Source organism: Leguminivora glycinivorella, chromosome 22 (assembly GCF_023078275.1).
Source record: "Leguminivora glycinivorella isolate SPB_JAAS2020 chromosome 22, LegGlyc_1.1, whole genome shotgun sequence".
Taxonomy (NCBI): Eukaryota; Metazoa; Arthropoda; class Insecta; order Lepidoptera; family Tortricidae; genus Leguminivora; species Leguminivora glycinivorella.
This window is the reverse complement of record NC_062992.1, coordinates 1,211,390-1,230,896: the sequence shown is the minus strand read 5'-3', so window position 1 is coordinate 1,230,896 and position 19,507 is coordinate 1,211,390. Positions and strand designations below refer to the sequence as shown.

General features: G+C 41.5%; 1 protein-coding gene across 1 annotated transcript in view; it reads left to right on the top strand.

Annotated features, from left to right (window-relative positions):
• Positions 1-13: 13 nt before the first annotated feature.
• The window catches only part of LOC125237857 (chymotrypsin-2-like), a 31,264-nt gene continuing 11,770 nt past the window's right edge, over positions 14-19,507 (top strand). Inside the window, exons 1-2 of the mRNA XM_048145084.1 lie at positions 14-198; positions 1,293-1,512. Coding sequence (XP_048001041.1) covers positions 155-198; positions 1,293-1,512 — 264 coding nt within the window. The 5' untranslated portion in view covers positions 14-154. The remainder of the gene's footprint in view (positions 199-1,292; positions 1,513-19,507) is intronic.

The following is a 19,507-nucleotide window of genomic DNA, read 5'->3' as shown; positions in this document are numbered from 1 at the left end:
CGATACTGAAACAGCGACAAACAACGAAGGAGAAGCAGAAACAGAAACGAATCCAACAAACCCAGATAGCTCGGATGACTCCGGGAGAAGTTCTAGCTACGAAACTGTGCCACCAAAGATAATCCACACTAAATATAAAACTACTAAACGTCTCATGCATCCACTTATCGCCGTTCGCGTTGGCACAAGCTATTACAGGTTAGTTACACAACCGGCAAGCCTTTTTTACATTAGGGAAATGCTTTTACGCATGCCAGCGGTCCGGGGAAACCAGGGAAACTAGGTCCGGAGAAACCAGGCTACGTCGCCGAATGGCACAAATGCTCACGAAACGAAACGCTCGTAGATATCTATCTCTATCGCTATTGCGTATTGGCGCGACAGACAGACATCTACGAGCGTTTCGTTTCGTGAGCGTTTGTGCCATTCGGCTACGCACCCTGGGATGGTTAAGATTGTATTTAAAACTTAAAAGTGTAGACGTCGCTATTAACGTGGTCACAAGACATTTTCGGTCGTTAAATCGTTAAATTCGCAGTCATTGACAGATGGTCGGCTGGTGGAATAACGCATTGGACTGGCAATTCAAGGATCTGGGTTAACAGAGACGTTAGAGTCCCATGATGGCCAGAGTCGATCACTTTGTCGGAAATTGTGGGCGTAACATACCGGAAACTTTGTCCGGACCTTCACTCGTGGTAGATGAGAGCTTTCAATGAAGCAACATATCTAAGCGCACGGCAGTGCGCAGGCCAAGTTCCAGCAACAGGCCGCGCGCATGCCGTGCACTATTTACACGAACCGTTTCGACCCACTTTTGACCCCCCTGTAGCTCAGTGCCTATTGCAAGTACAGAGATAAAATTATACCTACGTTTATACACTAGTACTAAAGCAGTATGCCAAATTTCATATATATCTATAGCTTCAGTAGATCCTGTAATCGATTTTAAGGTGCACTAAACTCGGCTAAACTTGGAATTGGATTGTATTTCAACCCGTTTTAGTGCGTTTTCACATTATCCGATCCGATATCGGATGTCAGACCGATATCCCATACATTACAGGCGCCATCTTGCATTTTTTCTATTGAAATTCTTCCGACTTCCGATATCGGATCGGATAATGTGAGAACGGACTTAGGTGAACGGTAATTAGCCGATAGGAACTTGGCCCCCTTTTAACAGGTATGTGTTTGGTGGGATTCTTCTCACAATATTTACTGGATGAAACTGATTTCATCATTACTGATCGTCATAGAATGCACTCCATATTTATAAATATGTATTACAGAGTAGGGGGGAAACTGGTCCGTGTTAAACACATTTACTACCACCCTTCGTACGATGAGGAGACCCTGCAAGATAACCTGGTCATCATGAAACTGGAGCGCCACCTCAACTTCAAACGCAAAACAAAGCGAAGGAGGGTTCGCCACATTGATATCAATACAGACGTGGGTGAAATGCCAGAGGGTACTGAAGTTGTTATTGCTGGGTGGGGGGCTAAACTAGTAAGTATCATTCAGAATATACCTATGCTCAGCAGTGGGTGATTAATGGTTGAAATGATTATGAATATGAATTCTAATACTACTACTTACTTGGCTGGCGCGATAACCCAAAATGAGTTTTGGCCAACACAAGAGCACGCCATTTGGGTTGGGTGGGTGGTAGGGGTGTGGTCCTCCAACATATGGGGATTGTGCGGCGGGTTACCACCCCTCCCACGGAAAAACAAACTTGTTACGAAACCGACACAAGACAATATACGATCTTAATTCTGATATTATAAATGTAAAAGGGTGTCTGTCTGTCAGCCTGTTGAGTCTTCAAATCTTCACCTTTAAGAAACTTGGGATAAAGATAGTTTGAGTTCTGGGAAAGAATATTTTTTTTTTTTTTTTTTTAATTTATTTAGAAATCAAACAGCCTTTTACAAGTACGGTTTACAAATATATATATAAATCTAGGCCTAGAGTTTCCTACATTACTAGATGGTTAAATTTAAGTAAAAATAGTTAACAAAATTACACACGCAGTAGTTGAGTAGGTACACACGCAAGGATGCATCTTATAAAATCTACTTAATGAATAAATTAATAGTTTAAAAAACACTATAAAACACGCTTTTATAAATGCACGTAAAAGCCAAAAATAAATTATGGATCGTTCAAGTTGTCTCTATTTGTGAGCTGAAGTTTAAAAACTATGTGCTTTTAATTATAATATTTGATTGTAAAAGCGTGGGGCGCTGGAACAGGAAAGACTTTTTGTATAACTTGCTGATAAATCAAATTATGCTATGTTACGGGAAGGAGGTTACACAGATTGACGCGCTAACTGGAGTTGCAGCATGACTAGTAGGTTCTACATTAAACAGTCAAATCAATTAAAAGTCAGTGTTCAAAGTAGGTACCAGTTTGTCGAACTCAGACAAAATATGCGCTAGTAGCGAGGAGAGTCGACAGTCACCGACACTTAGAACGCCGCTTTTTTCCGGTAATCAAAGTACAAAAGGGGAAAGTGCCTACAGTGACAGGATGCAGAGTTCTTGTTCGTGGACGAGATATCTTTGGTTCTCTTTGGTAACCCTTAGGCGGCATATGTAAACGTTATGTTCTTATGCAACTTCATTCGCCAGGAAGTTCGGATTAGTATTTGTTTACAAGAAAGTCTTTCCTGTTCCAGCGCCCCACGCTTTTACAATCAAATATTATAATTAAAAGCACATAGTTTTTAAACTTCAGCTCACAAATAGAGACAACTTGAACGATCCATAATTTATTTTTGGCTTTTACGTGCATTTATAAAAGCGTGTTTTATAGTGTTTTTTAAACTATTAATTTATTTTATACTTTTTAGTCATTAATAATGAAATACTTTTAACATTTATACATAAATTTATTTCATGTAGGCGGATTTGACATGCCATTTGTGGCTTAACGTGTACTTATTGCTAATTGCTACTTAATAATAACTAGCGGCTACCTTCTTATTACGGTATTATCATAAAAATGTTTATACCTAGTAAGTTATCCGTAAAAGATAGACAAAATAGACATGTGCCATCGCGGACTTTTTGAAGACATTAGAGAGACATACTTTCGCCATACATTGTTTTGAAGCTCTCAGCTAGTGGGATTTTGTTTGACTCGATTAGAAAATATTGTCACATTTCAACTAATTCAAACAAAATCTTAACAAATTATATACCTAAACCTTCCTCAAAAATCACTCTATGCGCAAGTGAAAACCGCATGAAAATCCGTTCAATAGTTTTTGAGTTTATCACGAACACACACACAGAGACAGACGCGACGGGGACTTTGTCTTATAAGGTGTAGAGAAGAGAAGAGAGAATGCACCACCAACCAAGTTTAAAGCAATAAAGTCATTCATTCGTTTATTGTGCCCGCATTCTCTCCATCTCCGCCAGTGCGTCTGTGTTGCACGGTGTTTTACCAGTAAGTTTTAAACAATCTATCTCTTCAATCTGGAGACCACTTAGTGATTTGACCCTACTTAGGGCCACGTACGCCTGTCCAGCCGCGAAAGTACGTGACCCTAAGTACACCACTGCGTGGTCTACCGTACAGCCTTGCATTTTGTGCACGGTGGACGCCCAACTTAAAATCACTGGTAGCATGCGCCTTTCCACCGTACCGTAGCTATACTTGGCCGGGAACTGGATACCTATAGGCTGAGTTAAGTGCTCACCGTCGTGTCCGAAATTGACTTTGATGGACGGTATGTCGGTTTCATACATCTGGTCGCGCCTAAAGTGCGGCCAGACGATGTTCGAGATGTATCCGATACTTCCATTTACTAGCCCCTTCTCCACGTTTATGTTGGATCGCAACATAATTTTAGCCCCTTTGAAAATTTTTAATTTATGCGGTAGTCCACCCGTTTTATTTATATCGCTGGGAATAATGGACTCCAATGAAGTATTTCCAAGGTTTCGGGTCGCGTCAATTAGTTGGTCTTGAGCCTTAATGTTGTACATTCGAGTACCTTTTTGTTCGTAAAATTTAAGAACTTCATTGTTGTGCTTCTCTACTTGGTCGTTTGTTGGATAAATACGCAGTGCTTTTTCAAGCGCAAATTCGCAGGTAGCATTTGATGAGACCTTAGTCAGCAATACTGCGAGATGCTCGCTGTTCAGCTCTCCGACCGACCCTCAAGGCGTTCAAGATGTCGGTGAAAGTCGTATCTCCTCGCTGGCGCATGTTTTGTGTGAGTTCGACTAATGTGAAAAGCCGCCATAAATGAGTTGCTGGTCTCATGTGGTCCGGCTGTTGAAACACCTGTTTCCCACGCACTGGCGGAAGCTGCATAAGGTCGCCAAAGAGCATAATGTTTATTCCGCCAAAAGGTTCATCGGAATTCTTTAGCTGGCGTAAACGAGCGTCTATCATACACAACATCTCATAGGGAACCATAGATATCTCGTCCACAAACAAGAACTCTACATTTTGCCATTGTTGACGCATAATTCTCAAGTAGTTGCCGGAGAGTTGAGGCATGTTCACTAAGACGCCATCTCTTTGAACTGGTAATTTGAGCATATGAGCATTATGCAGTGTAGAGCCACCTACTAGTCGTGCTGCAACCCCAGTTAGAGCGCCAATCTTTGTAACCTTCTTACCGTAACATCTGTTCACTTGATTTTTTAACAAGTTAAACAAGAACGTCTTTCCTGTTCCAGCGCCACCTGTTACGAAAAGTTTCAACCTTTGTTGATCGCCTTGTTGTTGCGACTGAATGTTTAACGTGATAGTATTGAACAGTTGTCTTTGGTCCATGTTCATAGCCTGTCGTGCTGAGTCGAATTGATCATTGGTCATAGCCTGTTCGGGATAGTCTTCATCGTGTTCTATATTATCCAATACTGGAGGCTCTTCAAGGATCTGAAAAGCGTGCACCTGATTGAATGCAACTTCCAGCTGCCGGTCGCGCTCTCTGTGCTGCTCCATGTGATCGCTAATTGCCTTCAACTGCTCTTCCCGAGCTAAGAAAGCCTCTCTTGCACTATAAAACCCCTGTAACAGTTCTGCTTCTGAGCGATAAGGCATGTATTGAACCAGCAAACTGTAATAAAAGTTCTCTGGGTCAGTGGATGCTATGAAGTATGGCACTCGAACAGCAGCAGGCACGGTTCTTACGATCATTTTGCTGTTGTCTGTTAATGTAATCAATTGCCGACGTGTTCGAACTGATGTGTCCTCATTGTCTTGATCAATGTTTTCTTCGCTCTGGGTCTTCATGTAGTAAGTGTCAAAGAGCATTGCAAACTCAGTCAGGCTCATGTTAGAGAAGTCATATGTCGGGTGATCCGCGGGTCGCTTTTCGTACCGATCGAAGAGGTTGTTACAGTATCCTGTGGCGTGCCCATGTTCGTCAAAACGCAACACCCGATATCGCTGTTCCGGTTTCCGTGTATTCAAAAAAACACAACTTCGAGAGCTGTCACGAAGCGGTAGGTGACACAGGCGAAAAGCGCATTCTGGGGCTGACACTTGCCTTTCTTAGAGAATTTTCATACAAATTCGGAAAAGCCGCCGCGAAATATCTAGCTCCTCTCGTTGTATCTGTTGAATGGCTTGAGCTATTCCCGAGTCTAAATTAGTTGGCTCTCCTTTCGATAAATATTTAGCGATATAGAAAGCTATCGCTTCATTCGACCCACAAGGTTGGATGTCCATATTTCCCGTCCAGACTTTTAACAAACCGGGATTGTAGTTGTTGACCCACGCATCTTCTGTCCGACGTTTGAGCAGACATATTCTTCCTCCACTTCGAATAAAATCGTCCGAAGAAAGTGCAACTATCCGGGTCTCACTGCATTCCTGCCGTGGAAGATTAAATCGGCACCTTCCTGTTGTGTTGTTTTTGGTACATGTGGAGGTATGTTTATGAATCTGGCATTTACCAAATCATGAAGTTCTGGGTCTTCATCTTGGGATGGCAACCTGCAGGAAGCGACGCGGTCAATCTGTTGGATACCTTCGGCAGTATCGAATGTTGGATGGTTTTCAATCCACACAACCATGTGCAGGTGAGGACTGCCTCGATTCTGGTACTCAATACGCCACCAGTAATCCTTCAATTTGCCACCCAGAATGTCATCGTTATTTTTCATATATTTTAACAACGCTCTAACTCTGACCATGAAATGCCGGCTTAATACCACTGGGTACTTTTCAATCAAGCACTGAGTTTCATGTATACTCAATGAACTGGGGTCCTCATCAGGCCGATTGTCAGCAATCAGCAGTGCTTTGCGTTGATCTAACCAATTTAGATCATTCGAACTAAATGTTAGAAAGTATGTTGGTGGACCCAACGTTCTGATTTGAGCCAAGAGGTCATTTAAAGCGGCTCTCCAATAGGCAGCGGATCCCCTGAGGTTTTTGATATACAGATGAACGTCCTCAATCTGTCCTTCTTGATTCCGTATTTTTTTACCACATGCCGAGATAGTACTTTTGACTCGATAGTACTCGAACAGCGATAGTGCATAGAATAAATAATCATTACGCTGAAATCGTCTATCATCGCCTAATATTCTTACTTGGAAATAGTCTAGCGGTGTAATCGACACTGGTCGCGGTTGCTGAAGACCATTAATGCCATAGGGAAACAGATAGAACCAAGCCAATTCTTCGGCTTTGAGTTCATGTGCAACATCAACAATATTATTTGTCGTTTTTCGCACTATGCTGTTGAGATTACTGGATACCTCAAACTCCTCCTCAACATTGGGCTGCACGACGTCAATCGGTGCCATTACAGACGTCTGCAAGGGAATATTTTGTGATGTTATTAACGGCAGGTCTGTAAGTGTGTGGTTTTCAGGAAATAGTCGGGGTTCTGTTTCTTCTGTTTCCATGATCTGAGTAGAAAAGGGCTCTATCGGCGCTGCATTAACTTGAACTGGTAAAGTAGAGGGGTAGACATCAATGTAGTCTAATGTAAACTGGGTGCTTCTTGACCCTGTCGCTCGCTTGATTATTCTTACAAACTCATCTATATTGTCACATTGAATGACACAAGCTTTGCCTGCAGTCTTTGCTTGTGCGCCTTTCGGTCCACATGAATGAGAGTCCGTTAAATAGTATTTTCCGTCGTACAGCATGACTCCTAGTGATTTTCCTTCTGCTATCAACACACCTGTCTTATGATTGTCAAACAACTCCTCAAGAGCTTGCTTAAGGGTCAGTCCAATGTTAGATTGGTTGTCTCTATCATTTAAGCTTCCGAACAGTGCAGATTCCAGATCATAGTTCAGGCAAAACGATTTACCGAACATATCACATTTGTTTTTGATTATATCAAAGTTACGAACCAACAAGTAACCATTAGTCTGAATCGGATAAGCGGCAGAATTTGATGCAGATAGTGACCTAATCATACTGTACATTTTATCGCCCTCTATCATATTCGTATTCAAAATATTAGTCGTCCAACTTGTCGGAGAAAGCATATTTGCGCGAATGATATTTGCTAGCACCATTGCACAACATTGCACACCTGCAAAGCCAGACGTAAATATCGCAGGGTTAGCTTGAGTCCACGAAGCGCGTAAAATTCGTGATGACACATTTATCGTCGTGTATGCAGAAATCTCCTGTCGCGGCTCTTCAGTTTCAAGGCCGTTTGACTGCGGCTCGTTATTTGGTTGTTGTACTGCGTCATTTGGCGGAGGAGCTTCGCTCAATCTAATGATATCTTCATCGTTTATCTGGGCATTGTTGTCAATAGTAACATCTTTATATAGTGGATTATTGGCAATCAACCATAGTAATGCGTTATTGACTTTTTCTCGAGATATTGTGAATTCTCTGGTGACGTTCAAATTATCGAGATGCTCCGTAACAACAATAATTCCAGCATTGCCAGTCGATCTAGGTAGCATATTTGGAAGTTTTTCAGTTATCTCAAATATGTCCTGAGCAAAAAGAACAGCTTGGCCGCGAAATGAATATTGCCCAAACACACCGCGTAATTTAATGACTTTGACGAAAGGAATTATTCTTGATAGTAATCTTTGCTCAACTTGCGATAAATCTGCGATTACGTCTGGAATCGGGCCTGGATCGAGATTGTTCCAGAACGCTGTTGATGGTGGTAAGTTTTTCTTTGTACTCACATATTTTTTGCAACGATGACACAAAAGTAACGTTGATTTCTGCTTCAGTTCGTCAGGTAAATATGGTGCATTTTCTATCAAAATTATCCATCGGGAGACTTGATGCTGATAGCATCTCTTTGTACAAATTTCACATACTACGTCACTAAACACATAAATGTCTTTCTCAAAAGTACTCGCTCTAGCGTTTTGTGCGGCTCTGGTAGCAGCATTATGTTCACGTAAGTGCTGCAACCGTATACTACGCTCTTCGTCTGTTTCTAAGGCTCTTGATTGAGCGATGTGATCTTGCATGTATTGAAGTCTCTCGGCCCGTTCTTCTTCTGACTGTGAAGCTCGTTTTTGAGAGTCGTAGTCTCGCAAGTGCTGAAGACGGGCATCTCGCTCTTCCTGCGATTGAGATGCCCGAACTTGGGATGCGTATTGTCTTAAATTTTCTAAACGTTTTATTCGTTGTTCTGGTGTCTCTTTGGCTCTATATTGTACCATATATGTTTTTGACTGGTACTTTTGTAGATATTTTTCGTTTTTACTGAGTTTTAGGTTTTTTTGTACGTGCTTTACATTTTTTTTATATAACCTACGTTTCCTTTGTGTCGTTGTCTCGGTTTTTGTACCTTTTGCCATTTTATGAGTAGTGAACAAACATACAATGTATTATGTTTACATGGGCAATGGGAGCTGTAAGTTCCTATTTTTGACACATTTATATTGAAGTAAATAGCGATGCAGTTAAAACGTATCGGTTGCCAAATCTAGCGATTATTTACGAATTGGTTGAATAGATTAGGCCATATGAACAAGGAGCTAAATGCTGTGTAAAACGGTAAATATACGTTCATGGTTTGTTCGTTAGTATCATTTATAAACCTGTTTATCATCTTATTTGATTCTATTGTAATTTTTACTTAGTTGAAAATTATTGTATATTATAAACTATTCGATTTCTATCAACTAACGGAAATGTCATTAGAAACGAAGTGCTAAACTCTGTCACAGCACTAGTTTTTAATGATGACATAACAAGTAAATCCTTCATGATAAATTGATATCGTAAAATACTTCTACTCACTGAGACTATTTACAAGTCAATATAACTAATTGCTCTGGGAGCTGTGCTGTAGACCTTCGCGACATGCTTAAAGAACACAAAACTGAAAAATCCCTAACCAATAATTTATTTGACATAGGTACTGCGTTGGTCTATCTTTGTAGGTGCTAACCCCCCGTCCCCCATTTTAATTTTGTTATCAATTTTTGTTTTGTAAGCATATCAACGCTAGCCCGCGAAGTGGGCTGCCTATATTCACTTTTAAGGGTCACAAGAAAACCCTAATATAACTTATTGTAGATACTTAATTAAGTATTTCTTTTTTGCCGAGCTCCCCTTTATTTGCTCTTAAGGGTCACAGGAAAACCATTACCCAACTTATTTTAAATACAACGTTGATCTTTCTTTTATGCCGGGGGCTTCGCCCCCCGAGCCCCCCTTTGTTTGCTCTTAAAGGTCACAAGAAAACGCTAACCCAACTTATCTTAAATACTACGTTGATCTTTCTTTTATGCGGGGGGGCTTCGCCCCCCGAGCCCCCTTTTCGTTAATCTTAAGGGTAACAAGAAAACCCTAACCCAACTTATTTTAAATACAACGTTGATCTTTCTTTTATGCGGGGGGCTTCGCCCTCCGAGCCCCCCTTTGTTTGCTCTTAAAGGTCACAAGAAAACGCTAACCCAACTTATCTTAAATACTACGTTGATCTTTCTTTCATGCGGGGGCTTCGCCCCCGAGCCCCCTTTGTTTGCTCTTAAAGGTCACAAGAAAACGCTAACCCAACTTATTTTAAATACTACGTTAATCTTTCTTTTATGCGGGGGCTTCGCCCCCGAGCCCCCTTTTCGTTAATCTTAAGGGTAACAAGAAAACCCTAACCCAACTTATTTTAAATACCACGTTGATCTTTCTTTTATGCGGGGGCTTCGCCCCCGAGCCCCCTTTGTTTGCTCTTAAAGGTCACAAGAAAACGCTAACCCAACTTATCTTAAATACTACGTTGATCTTTCTTTCATGCGGGGGCTTCGCCCCCGAGCCCCCCTTTGTTTGCTCTTAAAGGTCACAAGAAAACGCTAACCCAACTTATTTTAAATACTACGTTTATCTTTCTTTTATGCGGGGGGCTTCGCCCCCCGAGCCCCCCTTTGTTTGCTCTTAAAGGCCACAAGAAAACGCTAACCCAACTTATTTTAAATACTACGTTAATCTTTCTTTTATGCGGGGGGCTTCGCCCCCCGAGCCCCCCTTTTCGTTACTCTTAAGGGTAACAAGAAAACCCTAACCCAACTTATTGTAAATACAACGTTTATCTTTCTTTTATGCGGGGGCTTCGCCCCCGAGCCCCCTTTGTTTGCTCTTAAAGGTCACAAAAAACGCTAACCCAACTTATCTGAAATACTACGTTGATCTTTCTTTTATGCGGGGGCTTCGCCCCCGAGCCCCCTTTTCGTTACTCTTAAGGGTCACAAGAAAACCCTAACCCAACTTATTTTAAATACAACGTTTATCTTTTTTTATGCGGGGGCTTCGCCCCGAGCCCCCCTTTGTTTGCTCTTAAAGGTCACAAGAAAACGCTAACCCAACTTATTTTAAATACTACGTTAATCTTTCTTTTATGCGGGGGGCTTCGCCCCCCGAGCCCCCCTTTTCGTTAATCTTAAGGGTAACAAGAAAACCCTAACCCAACTTATTTTAAATACAACGTTGATCTTTCTTTTATGCGGGGGCTTCGCCCCCCGAGCCCCCTTTGTTTGCTCTTAAAGGTCACAAGAAAACGCTAACCCAACTTATCTTAAATACTACGTTGATCTTTCTTTCATGCGGGGGCTTCGCCCCCCGAGCCCCCTTTGTTTGCTCTGAAAGGTCACAAGAAAACGCTAACCCAACTTATTTTAAATACTACGTTTATCTTTCTTTTATGCGGGGGCTTCGCCCCCGAGCCCCCTTTGTTTGCTCTTAAAGGTCACAAGAAAACGCTAACCCAACTTATCTTAAATACTACGTTGATCTTTCTTTCATGCGGGGGGCTTCGCCCCCCGAGCCCCCCTTTGTTTGCTCTTAAAGGTCACAAGAAAACGCTAACCCAACTTATTTTAAATACTACGTTGATCTTTCTTTTATGCGGGGGCTTCGCCCCCGAGCCCCCTTTTCGTTACTCTTAAGGGTAACAAGAAAACCCTAACCCAACTTATTTTAAATACAACGTTGATCTTTTTTTATGCGGGGGCTTTGCTCCCGAGCCCCCCTTTGTTTACTCTGAAAGGTCACAAGAAAACGCTAACCCAACTTATTTTAAATACTACGTTGATCTTTTTTCATGCTTCCCCCTCGAGCCCCCCCCCCCTTTTTCTGTTCTTATCTTCCGGCACCATCATCAGGCCTTGAAACCTAATCGTAGTCATAGTTCATTACAAGACTTTTCTAAGAAGCCCAAAAACAGCTATGATACGATGTTCCATCATGTAGTTCCAGTTCATATCTTCCGGCTCCATCATCAGACCTTGAAACCTAATCGTAGTCAAAGTTCATTACAAGACTTTTCTAAGAAGCCCAAAAACAGCTATGATACGATGTTCCATTATGTAGTTCCAGCTCATATCTTCCGGCTCCATCATCAGACCTTGAAACCTAATTGTAGTCAAAGTTCATTACAAGACTTTCCTAAGAAGCCCAAAAACAGCTATGATACGATGTTCCATCATGTAGTTCCAGTTCATATCTTCCGGCTCCATCATCAGACCTTGAAACCTAATCGTAGTCAAAGTTCATTACAAGACTTTTCTAAGAAACCCAAAAACAGCTATGATACGATGTTCCATCATGTAGTTCCAGTTCATATCTTTCGGCTTCATCATCAGACCTTGAAACCTAATTGTAGTCAAAGTTCATTACAAGACTTTTCTAAGAAACCCAAAAACGGCTATGATACGATGTTCCATCATGTAGTTCCAGTTCATATCTTCCGACTCCATCATCAGATCAGCTCAACAGTACCATATTATTGTATTGTCATCGGAACTACATATAGCTGCCAATTTTCATTACGCTACGACTCCTGGAAGATGGTTAAATTAGCTTCCTTAGATTCCATTACATACATAGTTACATACACGACGACCTAATAAAAGCGTGTTAAAAAATAAAAAATAATACAGTTAACAAGAAAACAGTAATTGCCGAACCTTGTTCTTGAAACTGGACAAATTATGAGCAAAAATATCAATATTATTAATCGAATTATTATAAAAGTTACAAGTGCGCCTAAAGAAAGAGTTTTTAGCATACTGTGTGCTACAGGAGGAAATAGCGAAAGTAGGTTTAGAACGTGAGTGGAACCGAGATATTTTGAAGGAGATATTTTCTAATAAAAAGGGGGAGTCAATGTGATTATTAATAATTTTAAATAAAAACAAAACATCAAGATAGGTTCTTCTTTTTAACACGCTTTTATTAGGTCGTCGTGTATGTAACTATGTATGTAATGGAATCTAAGGAAGCTAATTTAACCATCTTCCAGGAGTCGTAGCCTAATGAAAATTGGCAGCTATATGTAGTTCCGATGACAATACAATAATATGGTACTGTTGAGCTGATCTGATGATGGAGTCGGAAGATATGAACTGGAACTACGTGATGGAACATCGTATCATAGCCGTTTTTGGGTTTCTTAGAAAAGTCTTGTAATGAACTTTGACTACAATTAGGTTTCAAGGTCTGATGATGAAGCCGAAAGATATGAACTGGAACTACATGATGGAACATCGTATCATAGCTGTTTTTGGGTTTCTTATAAAAGTCTTGTAATGAACTTTGACTACGCTTAGGTTTCAAGGTCTGATGATGGAGCCGGAAGATATGAACTGGAACTACATGATGGAACATCGTATCATAGCTGTTTTTGGGCTTCTTAGAAAAGTCTTGTAATGAACTTTGACTACGATTAGGATTCAAGGTCTGATGATGGAGCCGGAAGATATGAACTGGAACTACATGATGGAACATCGTATCATAGCTGTTTTTGGGCTTCTTAGAAAAGTCTTGTAATGAACTATGACTACGATTAGGTTTCAAGGCCTGATGATGGTGCCGGAAGATAAGAACAGAAAAAGGGGGGGGGGGAGGGGGAAGCATGAAAGAAAGATCAACGTAGTATTTAAAATAAGTTGGGTTAGCGTTTTCTTGTGACCTTTCAGAGCAAACAAAGGGGGCTCGGGGCGAAGCCCCCGCATAAAAGAAAGATCAACGTTGTATTTAAAATAAGTTGGGTTAAGGTTTTCTTGTGATCCTTAAGAGTAAAGAAAAGGGGGGCTCAGGGGGCGAAGCCCCCCACATGAAAGAAAGATCAACGTAGTATTTAGAATAAGTTGGGTTAGCGTTTTCTTGTGACTTTTAAGAGCAAACAAAGGGGGGCTCGGGGGGCTTCGCCCCCCGCATGAAAAAAAGTTCAACGTAGTATTTAAGATAAGTTGGGTTAGCGTTTTCTTGTGACCTTTAAGAGCAAACAAAGGGGGGCTCGGGGGGCGAAGCCCCCGCATAAAAGAAAGATAAGCGTTGCATTTAACATAAGTTGGGTTAAGGTTTTCTTGTGATCCTTAAGAGTAAAGAAAAGGGGGGCTCGGGGGGCGAAGCCCCCGCATGAAAGAAAGATCAACGTTGTATTTAAAATAAGTTGGGTTAAGGTTTCTTGTGATCCTCAAGAGTAAAAGGGGGCTCGGGGGGCGAAGCCCCCCGCATAAAATAAAGATCAACGTAGTATTTAAAATAAGTTGGGTTAGGGTTTTCTTGTGACCCTTAAGAGAAACGAAAAGGGGGGCTCGGGGGGCGAAGCCCCCCCCCGCATAAAAGAAAGATCAACGTAGTATTTAAAATAAGTTGGGTTAGCGTTTTCTTGTGACCTTTAAGAGCAAACAAAGGGGGCTCGGGGGGCGAAGCCCCCGCATAAAAGAAAGATCAACGTTGTATTTAAAATAAGTTGGGTTAGGGTTTTCTTGTTACCCTTAAGAGTAACGAAAAGGGGCTCGGGGGGCGAAGCCCCCGCATAAAAGAAAGATTAAAGTAGTATTTAAAATAAGTTGGGTTAGCGTTTTCTTGTGACCTTTCAGAGCAAACAAAGGGGGGCTCGGGGGGCGAAGCCCCCCGCATAAAAGAAAGATCAACGTTGCATTTAAAATAAGTTGGGTTAAGGTTTTCTTGTGATCCTTAAGAGTAAAGAAAAGGGGGGCTCGGGGGGCGAAGCCCCCCGCATGAAAGAAAGATCAACGTAGTATTTAAAATAAGTTGGGTTAGCGTTTTCTTGTGACCTTTAAGAGCAAACAAAGGGGGGCTCGGGGGGCGAAGCCCCCAGCATGAAAGAAAGATCAACGTAGTATTTAAGATGTGTTGGGTTAGCGTTTTCTTGTGACCTTTAAGAGCAAACAAAGGGGGGCTCGGGGGGCGAAGCCCCCCGCATAAAAGAAAGATAAACGTTGTATTTAAAATAAGTTGGGTTAGGGTTTTCTTGTTACCCTTAAGAGTAACGAAAAGGGGGCTCGGGGGCGAAGCCCCCGCATAAAAGAAAGATTAACGTAGTATTTAAAATAAGTTGGGTTAGCGTTTTCTTGTGACCTTTAAGAGCAAACAAAGGGGGCTTGGGGGCGAAGCCCCCGCATAAAAGAAAGATCAACGTTGTATTTAAAATAAGTTGGGTTAAGGTTTTCTTGTGATCCTTAAGAGTAAAGAAAAGGGGGGGCTCGGGAGCGAAGCCCCCCGCATGAAAGAAGGATCAACGTAGTGTTTAGAATAAGTTGGGTTAGCGTTTTCTTGTGACCTTTAAGAGCAAACAAAGGGGGGCTCGGGGGGCGAAGCCCCCCTCATAAAGGAAAGACAAACGTTGTATTTAAAATAAGTTGGGTTAGGGTTTTCTTGTTACCCTTTAGAGTAACGAAAAGGGGGGCTCGGGGGGCGAAGCCTTCCGCATAAAAGAAAGATCAACGTTGTATTTAAAATAAGTTGGGTTAAGGTGTTCTTGTGATCCTTAAGAGTAAAGAAAAGGGGAGCTCGGGGGGCGAAGCCCCCGCATGAAAGAAAGATCAACGTAGTATTTAGAATAAGTTGGGTTAGCGTTTTCTTGTGACCTTTAAGAGCAAACAAAGGGGGCTCGGGGGCGAAGCCCCCCGCATAAAAGAAAGATCAACGTTGTATTTAAAATAAGTTGGGTTAGGGTTTTCTTGTTACCCTTTAGAGTAACGAAAAGGGGGGCTCGGGGGGCGAAGCCCCCCGCATAAAAGAAAGATCAACGTTGTATTTAAAATAAGTTGGGTTAAGGTTTTCTTGTGATCCTTAAGAGTAAAGAAAAGGGGGGCTCGGGGGGCGAAGCCCCCCGCATGAAAGAAAGATCAACTTAAAATAAGTTGGGTTAGCGTTTTCTTGTGACCTTTAAGAGCAAACAAAGGGGGCTCGGGGGCGAAGCCCCCGCATGAAAGAAAGATCAACGTAGTATTTAAGATGTGTTGGGTTAGCGTTTTCTTGTGACCTTTAAGAGCAAACAAAGGGGGCTCGGGGGCGAAGCCCCCGCATAAAAGAAAGATAAACGTTGTATTTAAAATAAGTTGGGTTAGGGTTTTCTTGTTACCCTTAAGAGTAACGAAAAGGGGGCTCGGGGGCGAAGCCCCCGCATAAAAGAAAGATTAACGTAGTATTTAAAATAAGTTGGGTTAGCGTTTTCTTGTGACCTTTAAGAGCAAACAAAGGGGGGCTTGGGGGGCGAAGCCCCCCGCATAAATGAATGTTCAACGTTGTATTTAAAATAAGTTGGGTTAAGGTTTTCTTGTAATCCTTAAGAGTAAAGAAAAGGGGGGCTCGGGGGCGAAGCCCCCGCATGAAAGAAGGATCAACGTAGTATTTAGAATAAGTTGGGTTAGCGTTTTCTTGTGACCTTTAAGAGCAAACAAAGGGGGGCTCGGGGGCGAAGCCCCCCGCATAAAAGAAAGACAAACGTTGTATTTAAAATAAGTTGGGTTAGGGTTTTCTTGTTACCCTTTAGAGTAACGAAAAGGGGGGCTCGGGGGGCGAAGCCTTCCGCATAAAAGAAAGATCAACGTTGTATTTAAAAGAAGTTGGGTTAAGGTTTTCTTGTGATCCTTAAGAGTAAAGAAAAGGGGGGCTCGGGGGGCGAAGCCCCCGCATGAAAGAAAGATCAACGTAGTATTTAGAATAAGTTGGATTAGCGTTTTCTTGTGACCTTTAAGAGCAAACAAAGGGGGGCTCGGGGGGCGAAGCCCCCCGCATAAAAGAAAGATAAACGTTGTATTTAAAATAAGTTGGGTTAGGGTTTTCTTGTTACCCTTAAGAGTAACGAAAAGGGGGGCTCGGGGGGCGAAGCCCCCGCATAAAAGAAAGATTAACGTAGTATTTAAAATAAGTTGGGTTAGCGTTTTCTTGTGACCTTTAAGAGCAAACAAAGGGGGGCTAGGGGGACGAAGCCCCCCGCATAAAAGAAAGATCAACGTTGTATTTAAAATAAATTGGGTTAGCGTTTTCTTGTTACCCTTAAGAGTAACGAAAAGGGGGCTCGGGGGGGCGAAGCCCCCCGCATGAAAGAAAGATCAACGTAGTACTTAGTAGTGTTGAGTTCCTCACTCGTGAGGCACCTCATTTGTACCACTCATATTGTTAATTTGTCGCAGTACTTCACACGGCAAAAATGTATTGCATCACACTTCAACTCACCGCACCTCATTTTACTCGCTTGTGACAGTCGCAACACAAACACCTCACGCCTCACAAAGCATTCACGTACTTCAAATGTCACAAAAACGTCAAAACTCATCATCCACACGCGCGCCTCGCGGCCCTCAAATACTCGCTCGCAACAGTAGCAACACAAACACCTCATTCCTCACAGATCATGCACATACTTCAAATGTCACAAAACGTCAAAAACTCATCATCCACTCGCGCGCCTCGCGGCAGACGCGGCCCTCAAACTCCGTCGCGAGAGTCGACACCTCAAATGAAGTGATCAACCACACGTTCAGTTACCGAACTACAGACCTTATGGCCGGGACAAAAGGTCCACCGATAAAATAAAATGTATCGTTTGACTCGTTTGTACCGGAAATCGCTTTGTACCGGAAAGACAGAAGAGGCACTGTGACAACAACACTTCAAAAATCCTTTCAAAGTGAAACAGATAGTTACGTTTACCATAAGAGGGAGTGAGACAGACACACGCGGGCTTCAAATTTGCCTCACCAAAAATACGTTACACATGACTCGAAAGAAAACAATCTTATGCGCCGCAAGTTTTCATACATTTTACGCCTTTTTGATCCCAGGATAGTTAACTTGCTCGCAAAAATCGCGCGAAAAATCAGACGATTTCGCGTGAACCACATCTTTTGTCTCTGTCGCATTTGTGAAGTCATGAATAAATGCAGCTGAGATGCAAAATGTTGTTTTTCGCGGCAGGTCTTCATTTTTGAATTTTTTGATAGCTATTATTGTGCTAACACATTGACCAGTATAACGTGATCTACCGCAGCAATAGAGTTTGTATGGCTATTGTTATGTGTAATCAGGGAGCTCTCTTAGACTGGACGTTGAAATGGTAACTCAAGTGTTTTGAATATTCGGAATACCAAGCATACCAACACAGAGGGCCAACCACTGAGAAGATGCGTTTACGAAGCTTGCTTAAAAACAATTACAAGATTACTGACCGAAATATAATATAAATTATGTGAAGCATGGTAGTTTAATTAAGTATTTAATCAGTAATAGAAAGAATAATTCATTTCTTAATTCAATAGAATGATAAATAAATCCGACACGAAAAGTAATTCACAGGCGGTTGACGTTGACAGTAATGACAGTTTACAGAAGAAAAGTTAGTTTGTGTGTATTTGCATTTGCATAAAGTTTAGTTTTGTCCTACAGTGATAATACTAATAAATGAGCTAAAATGTAATAATGGTGACAACTTTTACACAATCAAATATACCTGTGATTCTGCCTTAGTGTCATTTGTGTGCAAAAAAATAGTGAAACTGAACTGAAAAGACTTACCGGCGTCGCGAATGTTGATGGTGTTTTTAATTACTATCATATTGCTTTTAAAACACATGGAGTGGTAAGTTTGTTATTTTTATGTAAAAGTGGTACTAATTATAAAACAATACGAACTTTAGTTTGTTTTAAAACATGCAGTTTTATGGTAACTATGCTAATCAAAGTATGTTATTATTAAGCTGTTAATAATATGAAACCACTGTAATTTGTAGCAGTAATTTAAATGGAACAAACTGTAAATAATATTATTCAATGGCAAAATTAGACCCAGTTCCATAAAAACATCAAATTAAGTTGTTATGCAGGCCTCTATGACAGTCCTTGAAATATTTTTTAATTTTATCTATTTTCTCTTGTTAAATGTTCAAGTACTCATTATGACTAATGAAATTTAGTATGTATAAAGGATATTTACCTAGTACACAACTACACATACTAGTTTTTGTTGCCGATGGATTTTGTCAAACAGCCGATGCTAGAAATTATATATATATATACAGATCAGTACCTCACCTCATTTGAAGTAAGACATTGTAACACCTCATTTTTGGAAATGAGGTACTCATACAAACTCATTTGAAATTGATGTCCTACCCATCACTAAAGGGGGGCTCGGGGGCGAAGCCCCCGCATAAAAGAAAGATAAACGTTGTATTTAAAATAAGTTGGGTTAGGGTTTTCTTGTTACCCTTAAGAGTAACGAAAAGGGGGGCTCGGGGGGAAAAGCCCCCCGCATAAAAGAAAGATTAACGTAGTATTTAAAATAAGTTGGGTTAGCGTTTTCTTGTGACCTTTAAGAGCAAACAAAGGGGGGCTAGGGAGGCTAAGCCCCCCGCATAAAAGAAAGATCAACGTTGTATTTAAAATAAATTGGGTTAGCGTTTTCTTGTTACCCTTAAGAGTAACGAAAAAGGGGCTCGGGGGGCGAAGCCCCCCTCATAAAAGAAAGATTAACGTAGTATTTAAAATAAGTTGGGTTAGCGTTTTCTTGTGACCTTTCAGAGCAAACAAAGGGGGCTCGGGGGCGAAGCCCCCGCATAAAAGAAAGATCAACGTTGTATTTAAAATAAGTTGGGTTAAAATTTTCTTGTGATCCTTAAGAGTAAAGAAAAGGGGGCTCGGGGGCGAAGCCCCCGCATGAAAGAAAGATCAACGTAGTATTTAGAATAAGTTGGGTTAGCGTTTTCTTGTGACCTTTAAGAGCAAACAAAGGGGGCTCGGGGGCGAAGCCCCCGCATGAAAGAAAGATCAACGT